The 11,782-nt window shown below is 49.5% G+C and overlaps 1 protein-coding gene across 5 annotated transcripts in view; it reads right to left on the bottom strand.

The window, feature by feature from the left end:
• Positions 1-11,782, bottom strand: part of LOC126581554 (uncharacterized) — a 34,331-nt gene that overhangs the window by 4,063 nt on the left and 18,486 nt on the right. For all 5 annotated transcript variants that reach the window (XM_050245287.1, XM_050245289.1, XM_050245290.1 and 2 more), the window contains exons 3-5: positions 6,151-6,376; positions 2,300-3,480; positions 1,837-2,234 (exon numbers count right to left, since the gene is read on the bottom strand). In XM_050245287.1, coding sequence (XP_050101244.1) covers positions 1,837-2,234; positions 2,300-3,480; positions 6,151-6,376 — 1,805 coding nt within the window. The remainder of the gene's footprint in view (positions 1-1,836; positions 2,235-2,299; positions 3,481-6,150; positions 6,377-11,782) is intronic.

The raw sequence follows: 11,782 nt of genomic DNA, 5'->3' as shown, positions 1-11,782 counted from the left end.
ATTCTAGACCTTTTAGCACTTGCTTTCGAGGCCTGCTCTGCTGTAGCATAAACCGCAAACGAGGACACAACGTGTGAGTTTGCAACGGATAAACATTGGCTTGCTGACGATGCCAAACCGCACGGCCTGTGCCCTTGTGTGGTTCATGGCGGCGAGGAAAGTTTCTTGAAAAAACAAATCCAAAACCGCAACTACACAAAACATACAAAGTTACAGCGCCAACAAAGAATGGCCGTTTCGCAGTGAGCAGTACGATGGACATTGTTTCGCCGTTTCGTCGGCGTGGCGCGTTCACTAATTATCACGTTCACGGAGCGGTGGCAGCTGGCCAACGTATACACGAGCAACGGGATGCATTCGTTCAACAACCAGTTTGTGCCATCGTAGCACAGAATGAATATCGCCAGAGCTAAAATGAGAATAGTGTCACGAATGCACCACAAGTGGTGTCATTTGAAAGGGCAGCGCCAGCTAGCTGAAGGTGCAATCCATAACCCATGATTTGTACCTTTGCGCAGTCAGATTGTGCAGCTGCACCTTAGTAATACGAGTGGCCGATATCCGGTGGCGGAAATGGCGCCCCAAAAAATGACGCCAAATCAATCAATGGACACCGCGCGAACGTGCGAACATGAGCACACGATGAGTGCACTGCACTTCTGCAAACACGGCAAAACGGCGGCAAAACACCCCCCGATCGAGACGAAATATGAAACACACAAAAGTGCCTTGCAATCACGTAGCAACCGATGCAAAAATGAAACAAAATGCCGACCAGTTAACTCCGTGGGGCTACGTGCGGTTTATGACGAATGCGTTTCGTTGCAGTACATTGTAGTAGGCGCAGTGCGCCGTGCGGTGGTTTCTACGCGGTCTAGCATCCCAGTAGCGCTCTCTATTTGGCACGAATCGGTATGGTGCAGTAGAACCAAGAGGTTTTAACGGTTATTCACAGGGAAGTTACATAGCTAGTGAGACGATGATGAAACGATTTCCGTTTGGAAGAATAATGCCAGTGACCTTCATCGATGAACAGCACCGTCATTAACATTTTCACGACCAACACCGCAACTACATGTCACACCAGACATCCTCAAGGGATGGTAATCAAATAAGGGTGAAAAAATGACCCCACCAACAACAGGGCAGCGTTTTTATTTTTCTGGATGATCTGCAATTTTGCCCTTCTGCGCCTGAGAACTCGATCAGACACAACAATCCCATTCCTTGAATTCCGGGCCCAGTTGGAAGGGGAGTCAGATTGGGCGCCATTTAGCTTGTAAACAACTTTGGTAAGTGGAACCAACAACAGGTGGTCTGATTAAGCGATTTCATAGCCCTGACTGCTCGTATTACACGTATCCGGGGACTAGCAGTGTCATTATTCGTAGTATTTTGCTCCCTCATCATTTGTTCGTTGGCGCCGGCGTTATTCATTAATCGCCTACCAATCAGTATCAGCGTTCAACTGCCACGCTGCTCGTGATTGTTATATCACGTATACATACCCGTTTGATCATGCACTTTAGTGTAAATTAAGAGAACAGAACGTTTGGTTACGGTGTCTCTGAGCACCGAATCGTCGATACAGGAGAAACTGTTCCCCACCCTTCTGTTAGGAATGTTTTGTAAGTGAAGGGCCCGGTCCTAGATATGAATATTCAAAGGCGCCAGCATACCCAATTCATGACGTACGACGATTCAGTCTGCGACCTTGGGAAGGTTTCATTACTAGGCAACCGAAAACCCCTGAAACATCTTTTAACCATCGCGCAAGATTGATGAATATTCAGAGGGCATGAGGGCAGCCGGGCACTAGAGCATGCGGCACCTTACCTGCAAATTGTACGCCCTGCACATGATCACCCGAACCATTCGGTCGTCCACATCAGCGATGATGATTTTGGCATTTTTCATCTTTAAATCCTCCAGATACTGTTTCATGTCGCCGTCCTTCAAATCACGGGGGAACTTTTTGTTCGAGATCAGCTCGATGTTGTGCTCCTTCAGCATCGGCTCCATGTACGAGATGTACTCGGTAGCCTTCTGACCGTCCTCCGTCAGTGCCGCCACCCGGTGCCACTTTAGCTTTGGCAGTAGCTGGGCATAGACGTGTTTGTACTGTTGGTTCTCACCGATGGTCCGGAAAAAGTATGGATACGTTTCGCGATCGATAAGGGAGGCTCCTTCGGCCGAATACGAGATGACAGCCATGCGGAAGTGTTTCGATATTCCTGCAAAATCAGCCAAAAGTATGTTAGAAGTTATGCTCTTCTACTAGGCAGGAGGCCAATCGTACCTGCAATCGGTTCAACGGTTTCACTGCAAGCCGGCCCCAACACTCCAACCGTGTGCGAGCGCTGCAGGTAGTAGTTGATGAACTGCCTCAACACCTCGTCCGGCTTACACATACCATCCCTCACATGCACTTCCAGCTCGTAATTGCTGAGTGTCGTTTGATTTAAGTTGATGTCACGTTGTGCTGCCAATACCGCCGGAAGGATGCCGCGATACGATGGGCCCATCCCCGTTTGCGGGAAAATGCCACCGATGACAATCTTCTCCTTGACATCCCGCGGGTACCATTTGGCCCACACGTACTTGCGACTCTTCATCCAATCGCAGGCGATCGCATTGTAGTTCTCGATTAGGCTCCGCTTGCTGTACTCGAGGTTTTGTTCGTCCTGGGCCGCCAGTAAACGGTCCTCGTACTGATCGTACAGATCGAACAAGTGCTCCATGTCGTACTCATCAAAGTACAGCTGTACGAACGAGTGTAGGGCATGGGATGCCAGGGCAAAGTTCCTCGCGTAGTACTTCAACCGGGGCGTTAGCTCGTACTTGCAGCCCGTATCGTTGCTGACGGCCATCTCCTCGCACCGGGGCATCGTCACCTGCAGGTACTGCCGCTGGCGGCTGTTGATCACCTCCGAAGGGGTCCAGTAAAAGACGAGAAACTTTTTGCCCACCTTCCGCTCGCCGCCGTAAGCGGCCATTAGCTGACGGATCGCTAGCTGCAGCTTGGCGCCCGTCCACAGCACCTTCAGCTGGAACTGCATCTCGACGATGTGCTTCACGAGAAAGTGCGTATCATCGTAGTGGGGCGCTAGCACTAGCCCACATTTGCGACCCTCCACCGTACACTGTTCCGGCACGAACATGCCCTGCTCGTTGCAATCGCGACCGCACGCCCGTTCTGCATAGCGGACGATCGATTCGAACATACTCTCCGAGATGTCGAACTTTTTGATGAACTCTTGGTGGATTTGTGGCTGGTTCGGATCGTGCTGGAACAGGGTGTACGGTAGCACTTTTGGATATTTCTCTTCCTTCCGGACCAGCGACTTCGGGATGAAGAGCCCAAACCGGCCCGGATGCGTAATCGCTCCCGCTTCCTGCACTGCCGTCGGAATCATATTGTAGTCCGACAGAAGCCATACTTCCAGATCGATCGTTGGAACCGGCCATTCATCACCAGCACTGTAAGAAAGAAGAGACGTACAAATTTTCTTAATACGTACAACAATTTAATCTAGAAAAAACGGAACAAAACAAGAGAGAGAGAGAGCTGCGTGTTCGATATGCGTTCAAGCTCAACACACCAACGAACATCAACCGGACGACGTGTCATTTTCTCGAAATATCAAATCCCACCTTCACCGCCACCTCACGGGCATTTAGTCTTTTCGTGCACGCGAGAGGCCATCATATCCTCGACTCCGTCGGTTAGCTGTCGGGAATCAAAACAATCGACGACGCAGTAAACGGCGGTCCGCAATCCGAATGTGTCCCGACACGACACGAGCTAGCCAGCCAGCCAAAGACAAATTGTTTTATTTTTTAAACTACAAACGGACACACTCATGAGCCTTGAGTGTCGCCTTTGGTACAGGATTTAAGATTTGCGTTTTTATCTTTTTCATTTTTTTCTTGCTTTTTTGTTCTTGTTGTTAACCGAACGTAGAGGACGGATGCTGTTTGCTCAGCCGCCACGGTACTGTTCTGTGTGATCGGTCTAGACAAAAACGGGGGCGGGTTTTGGGAAGAAAAAACGTGCGCGTGTGCGGCTCACATAACAATCGGCGTCCAAAAAAGGGTTTTCGGCAAAAGACATCGACCAGCCCCTGTTGACACAGGTGAAGTGACTGAAGGCCCACAATGGAACCGCAGAGGGCACTTGAATGACGATCGAATGTGGAGTTTCGTGCTCCGAAACATGCCAGCGACGCACATAGACCCTATCAAGTTCCAACCAGAAAAACTTTTTCGTGTAGTTATGCGTCGATCAGCACGATCTACGAAATAAACAGCTGCACTTGATCTTCGGCATTTGTGCTTTTGCGCGCGAGGTCCGCTGCTTGGGATCAAATTACTGGCCGAAAGGATGCCCGTGGGTTCCGAAGGCGATCAAGTAAATGATCGCCACTCTCCCCGCCGCCATCTTATCGTGCTCGGAGTGTTTGGTGTTAATGAATGAAACAAATATTGTAGTGGGGGGAATTTGAAAAAAAATCGCAAGTATTACATTCAACACAACGCGATTGACAGTTATAGCGGTGATCACGATCTGCGCCAACGGGCGAGAAGCGTTGGACAATTTGGAAGACAATTTGAAACGCTGACAACCGGTGATCAGTCGAACATTGGTGAACGTGCGCTGCATTGCAACACGTTAACGGAATGGGCAACCCAAAGCTGCCCGGCCCAAACCGCCGGACCGGTCCAAAAGACCCAAGACCCAAGAGCTCAAGCTTCCTTCTTGTTTTGTTTTGGCGACTCCTTCAACTACGAAGCAGGTAGCGTCCCATGATCTCCACCTCAAACGCGATCCCCTTTCCGGGGGGGCTTTGTTCCCATCGTTCGCTCACATAAATCTCAATCCAGGGCCCATCAGTTCTTCGTGGAAGATCTGCTCGTGGCCTGCAGGTTCCTGTTGCTCTCCCCTGTTTCCTCTCCCTTTTGCAGACAACACGTCATGCTGCGCAAGCAAGATCGGTCATTGACCCCACAGTATGCTACTCCACCAGTTATGATCACAGCACGTGGCCGCCGTGGCACGCTATCGGGAGCACCTTTGGTTCGCAGTTAATTAAAACCATTAGAACCATTGGCTGGCTGGCATCAGCGCCATCAGTGAGCCTTATTTTCTCACAGTAATGGTGATGTTCCGATTCGCCGCCTCTCACCCACTGGAACGCCATGATCGTCTGATCGCGTACAATTATTCCACGATCATTCATTATCAAAAACCAAAAAAAAACTAAAATTTGTCGACTTTTAAGTCCGTTCTAATGTGCCTGTCAGAGCCACCGCCACTCTGCTTCTTCTTCGCCGGCCTGACCACACAGCCCTGCCATTGACCATTGATTTTTGAACGATAAAAGCCGTGATGACGCAAAGTTTTATCCATAAGAGCATAGGAGAACGGGTTGATTGTCCGCAGAGCGGCATTTGCGCTCCAGATTGCGTGACATTCCCGTTCGCCACTTAGCAGCTAATGCACCCTCTGGCTCTCTCTCTCTCTCTTTCTCTCTGTCTCTTTTGCTGCTGCCTCCTCGATCTCGGTTTGCTCAAAATGTGCAAATGTCCACTCGCTCGAGGCTTATTAGATTGCCACGAAAATTACTGGCTGCCACACATAGACACGCGGACACAACCTTTACCAAACTCCCGCGCTCCGTCCCCTGCCCGCGTCTCGCGTGATCATGTTTAAATATGCGTTTTATTTTATTTCGGTTCACCGCTAATTGTCTTGTCTTGCGGTGTGTCTGCTGGTCCCCTCTGTCTGGTCCCGTGTGACCGCGAACGAGAACGTTAATCTTATGTCTCTCCGTTGCCGCCGCTCCGGGGAGTTTTTGCGCCGAAATTAAACGAAACCAGCGGCGAATGACGACGATGACGACGACGCGCATCCACCGCGTTCGCGGCTCAAGTAAGACAATATTTATGGCCCCAGACTGGCCCCAAGTTACACCCCCTTTGGCTGTTGGTTGCGCGATTCGTGATATGGTAGCTGTCGGCGAGGTGAAGCGAAGCGACACTATAATCGCCACCGGTGATGGTGTTGTCACCTCCACGCGGATTGTCCACGTAATGCGCCACTAATTGGGCGACTCTCTAGCTCACTCTAGGACGCACATGGCCACTCACTTTGAGAGGTGATCCAGTAGTAGAAACTGACGTATGCGTTCGGTTTCTTCATCCGTCAGGCGGGCCGTTTCCGGGTACTCGACCAGCTTCACGTTCTGGTAGCCCACCACCTCGCGCAAGAAGATCGCGAAGATGCGCGACACCATCTGATGTGAGAAGCGGCGCGACACCTGGATGGCGATCGAGTCGTTCCCTTTCGCCGTCGTGAAGCGGCGTGTCAGATTAACTGTAAAGAGAGAGCGAGAGAGAAGAGAAAGAAGCAGAGTGAGTGTAAGTGCGATCGTGTGTTTCAGTAATTTGGGGAGGGAACGGCCGATAAGGCTGAGAAGAGAATTTCAAATTAAAAATAAACCTTATCCTGTCTGGTCTGCTCTGGTTTGGTTTGGTTCAGTGGTGTGGTTGTGATTGAACCACGCACCGCAACACTGTTGCTGCTTTACCACGCCACGGTTGGGATGAATCGAGGCAACAGAAGCTGAGAATTGCATTCCGTTCAGCTATGAGGTACAACTTCCAACCAAAAACCTACTATGGTTACTTCGATTGATCGAACTGCCTGGTTGTCGCAGTTTCGATGAGCTTAGAAACAGTTTTTTTTACCGAGAATACAAGAATTTTTGTTCCAGAGCTTTATCTACCCGTTTTTGGCCAGATTCTAGCGGCATCTGTTCCCTTTAAATATGGAGCGAGGTGACATTAAAACCCATGATTTATATCTCAACAATTCACTCGCTCTCCAGGGTGGTTAAAATGGACAACGGTTCTGTACTATTTAGCTGCCTTGCAGCATACACTCACGTATCCATCCACTGACTGATAGCATTCTTGGATACAAGCACGTCGGCGCTCGTCATTTTTCAGACCGCAGGCCTAGCAACATCTGCGAGAAAGATCGTTGGCATCGTTGGCATCGTTAGAGCAGCAAAACATTGCTCGAAGCCGTGATCGAAGCATTCCCGGTTAATGATACTTAAAACGATCGCAATACCACCCCTGCGCTAGAGCAAGATCATCCATCACGCAAACTATTGGCTGTGTTGTACGATGGCTTGATGATCTCGTTTCATGATTAAATTGGCCGAAAGATTGCTTAGAGGTAGGGCACGCTTGGTTCGACCGTTTCGTGGGGGTGATATGTTGATGACCATTTGATGTTTAAAATCGCTTTTCGTTAACCACCACCCTCTTGAAGTCGATCTGTAGTCTATCCTCTTCAAACGGTACTCCACAGGGAGCACCTTTACACGGTTCTTCTGTATGTTCTTTGCCGTTCCATCGTGGCACAACCAAACCAAATGACACCGACAAAGAGAGGCATCAAGAAGCAAGAGGTATCATAATTATTAAGGGGCACGAGTGTTTGTGTGTGGAAAAAAGCAAAAGCAAAGCACAGCGTTTCGGAATCGATGAACCAGGCTGATTAGGCTGTCAACTGGAGCGTTTCCACCGAGCTGCCTCCAGCGTACAGAACGCTCCACACTTCAACGGCTTATCCGCTTGGATCTTAGCTTCGTGGGATCGACGGGGCGTTTAGGCGCTAACTTCTCACTCACCGGAAGATGGAACGGAGCGGAAATTCGTCTAACCGCTGGAGGGTATTAGGTGGTCTTCATTGTGGGTTTTTTCGCCTCTTGATTAACTTTCTAGCTTATAGCCTAGCTGAGGTGTAGTAAAGGGTATACTTAGCGAAATAGGAGACTATCTTCCATTCCGCTAACCGCTCATTTTCCGTTTGACGAATTTTCTATTACCGTGCCCCAAGGGAATTGACCTAAAAGAAGTGAATGTTGTCGTGGCATAACTAGCTAAATGAATACCAAAGATTACTTAGATTTTGTCGTTTGAGACAAGAGGGCAGAGGGTACTTTGATCAATTACACCTACAAAACTAAAAGTCAAAATTACGAAAAGTTACGCTGTTTTGTAGTAAAAACTGTAAACTATCATGATGAGTCCTTATTTCAAAAATTAATTTAAAAAAAACTGGTTTTGCTTCTCATAAATAATTTAAACTCGACTCACTTATCGCCGATAGCAAATGCAGGTACGGTTCGTGGAGCTAATCTAACTAACGAACTTAAATCCGATGCACGCAACACTCCGTCGCACGTAATTGCTTAATTATTTAAAATTCCTCAAAAAAAAGGGTAATCGACACCAAAGCAACACTGACCATACAAAAGGAATAAAAATAGTCAGTAAAATTGCGAAATTTTGCTGTTTCCTCGCGCTTTTCGTTCGAAGGGGGGCGCCCATCAACACAATCGGTTTAGTGCCACAAAACAAGCACCACCGAGAGTCAGTCCGGGCCTCGAGTCTAACTTGACCGACCTCCCGGACTGTTGTAAAATAAATGACCTCACGGACCATTGACCACGACGACGACGATGCGCGAGAAAGCCGGCCCACTTCGAACCGACCGAGAAGGACCCCAACTCTCTGTCTGGCATCAATATCATCTGCAACTTTTGCCTTCCTTTTGTTGTTCTTGGTTTTTTAATACATTTTGCTTTCTTCAATGAACGCGAACCAAAGTCCCCAAGGGAAAGTGAACTCTTTCTGTCCCATCCTTCGTCTTCACACCCCAAACGGTGTTTGAAGAGGATGTTTAGCGGTTAATCACCGACCAGACAGAGGTGTTGAGAGGGAGAGAGTGATCCGAAAAGCGAGAAAAATGAAATCACATGTAGCGATGATGAGCTGACTCCCAACCGGTCAATTGACCGCTGTTCGACTGAGCTGCGTCGTTACAAAATGAGGAAAGATGGACCACCAGCAGCGGCGCGGGCTTCAGTAGTAGACGAAAACGATCGAAGAGTCGAAAATATGTCCCCAACTCGAAAGCTATGACCCCAACGTGTCCTAAAAATCGAGGACGAGAACCAGCGGCCGACCGAAAAAAAACCCGAGAGGAAATGGTTTTAGGATGCGGCCGGACGGGCGGACGGTGGCCATCAAGACGATAGAGCTAACGCCATTTATTTATGCCCGTCTGGCTGTCGTTCGGTGTGATTAACATAATTTTTCCTTTCTTTTATGATCGCCACTCCGTTTTGACTGCGACAAAACCACCCCACGTGCCGACACACAGCCCCAGATGGTTGCCAGTGATCTGTGTGTCCCGTCGAGGCCACGTTTGCCGATCGGAAGAAAGTCGGAAGTCGGTGGTGGACACCTGCGCGTGGCAGAAAAGCAACATTTCACAATCTTAGCCTCCCCATTCCTTCTACATTGGAGGGAATGTGTTGCTGCCAAGATGTTGCTGAAGAAAAAGACGAAAATAATGCCACGACTCATCGCGTTTTCGACAGCATTCCACCGCCACCGAGCAACATTCCTCGCGATCGAGAAATCGAAGCGAGTGACGAACCAACGCGCATCATCGCATTCGGTTTAATTCGATTAGTGATTCGACCACCTGCGTAAGGGGGGGACGCACCTGTCAAACGGAAGCTAGTGGAGGGAAAATTCGATTCTCATTTTCACAACTTGTGCTACGGGCTGGGTGTCCTCTCACAACAAATTAATATAAACCAAGAAGGAGTTTCGCAATGCCGGAACCACCGCCGTCGTCGTATCGTCACTTTCACGAAAAGAAACAGGAGGTGAATTCCTTCATCCTCAAGCGCAGCATATTTTAGCATATCGGCAAACCGATGGCCAGTTGTTGGCCAGACAAAACAAACAAACAATCAATGATGGCGACACAATAACGGACGATCGCTCCGTTACCGCTGCTGCTGAATGAGGTGTCAGGTGGGAGACGCAGGAGTGTCACACTAAATTGGCTCACCGATATCCGATTTGGTCAGCTAGCTTTTGGCGACCGGCTCGGCTCGCGGTATCTGAACCGTATAATGAAGTGGATAAAAAAAAATCTTACATTTTACGATCGCTAGCTCGGTATCTGTAGCTGTGAGTGACCTACATTGGCGATCGCGACGCGGTTCGAATGCCTTTCCGCATCATGAAGTCATTCTGAAAGGCAAGGCGTATGTAATTCGGAAGGAAGGTGCTCCGCTGCACTGCTTAAGTACAAAACCCTGTTCCGAGATTGACAACCTTGGGTTTCGGTTGCGTATCTTCTCTCTTTCGCTTGACACTTTTTGGTAATTAATTGCTTCCTTATTTGTAGCCACCACAGGAGGTTTTTTTTTAGTTTTTTGGAAAACCGTCGCTTCCTGTGGGCCACACGAAAGGCTTGGGGCGCACCATTCACGAGTCGCTGTGCCGGAGAGTGGTCGGACGCGTTTAATTTGTGTCTCCGTCGCGCCCTCCCGTCGTCGACACTTCCGACGGGAGTATCCGCTTTATTTGCTTATTTACATACATTTACGATGTTTACGATCTTTGTTCTTCTCCCTTTTATTTGCTTCGACAACTAAGACGCAGACGACGACGGCGACGACGATGCCGTCGCCGGTGGTTTGTTGTAATAAAGACGATGATATGTTTACGCTTGAAAGCTGATCACGACTGTCTTTAGTCGGTTGCGAGGGATTTATTTGGCTCTCTGTCTCTCCTTCTGTGTGCGATCTTACAGACACACTCGCTTATCACTGTGGGCATTTGAGCGCCGCTTCTCTATTGCGCAATCTTGGGACCAAGGATCGTCGAAGCGATTCAGCGATCGATGCTCCAAGCTGTTTGCAATCCGCCGAAGCACGACTTTTGATTACACTTCGCGGCACTCTGCCTAGTTGTATTGATGGACACGGGCAAACGCCGTTTGGTCGGTGAAAGTCCATTATATCTTCTCGATTCCGCGAGTCGTTACCGAAGACAATACATTCGCAACATATTGTAATCCCCAGCGGTTGGCAGATCCAGATTGTAACGACATATCCGTGGCACTGTAAACTGTAGCTCCACCGATTTATGACACCCAACCGACACCAATCCCCGAAATCGCCCGAAATATACGCCATCTTGTGCCGGGAATGGTGGTGGCCGGTCTGCTGCTGCTGTGCGGCGCCTGTCGCGCGGCACAAAATCCTCCAGTGGCTGCTCCGCTCACATGAGTCATTTCCATGTGATTTGAATACATACAACACTCGCGCACGCAGTTGGAGCGCCTAAGAACGTTGAACCGGCTGTGGCGTCGGCAGCAACGGCTTCTCGCTCTTCGGATTACCCTTGTTCGTCCTTGCGGTGTGCCGTGGTGCCCCGAGGGGACACTTATTTATACGCATGAATATACGCAAACCGAGACACGAGACGCGCACCCCATGGGAAGGACCAGACCGAGACCGAGACCCGGGACCAGGCCAGAAACTGAATCAAACGGATTCGCGCACACACGTAACGCGGTCCACGAGCGACCGCGTGAGCGAGAATTAGATTCAATCGGACGCGGAATCGTCACTTGAGTTTTGGGAACTCTAATTAGGAACAGGAGGACACACACACGCATGCACACATATTAAGCTCCCACCCATCAGGCAGTGCGTGAGGGTAATTGAAAAAAGGAGTGTATGTGGTTGTGTGCGCCCCCCCCCCCCCCCCCCCCCGGTGATCATAAATTATTTCATTACGATCATAAAAAGGCCCGGGTTCTTGTGCTGCTGCTGCTGCTGCTGCTGCTCCACTACTCGGCCACCAGTCTTGGTCTCGGTAGCGGATGGAGCGCATG

The sequence above is a fragment of the Anopheles aquasalis genome, chromosome 2, assembly GCF_943734665.1.
Source record: "Anopheles aquasalis chromosome 2, idAnoAquaMG_Q_19, whole genome shotgun sequence".
Taxonomy (NCBI): Eukaryota; Metazoa; Arthropoda; class Insecta; order Diptera; family Culicidae; genus Anopheles; species Anopheles aquasalis.
The sequence above is the reverse complement of the archived record's forward strand: the minus strand, read 5'-3'. Positions and strand labels throughout refer to the sequence as shown.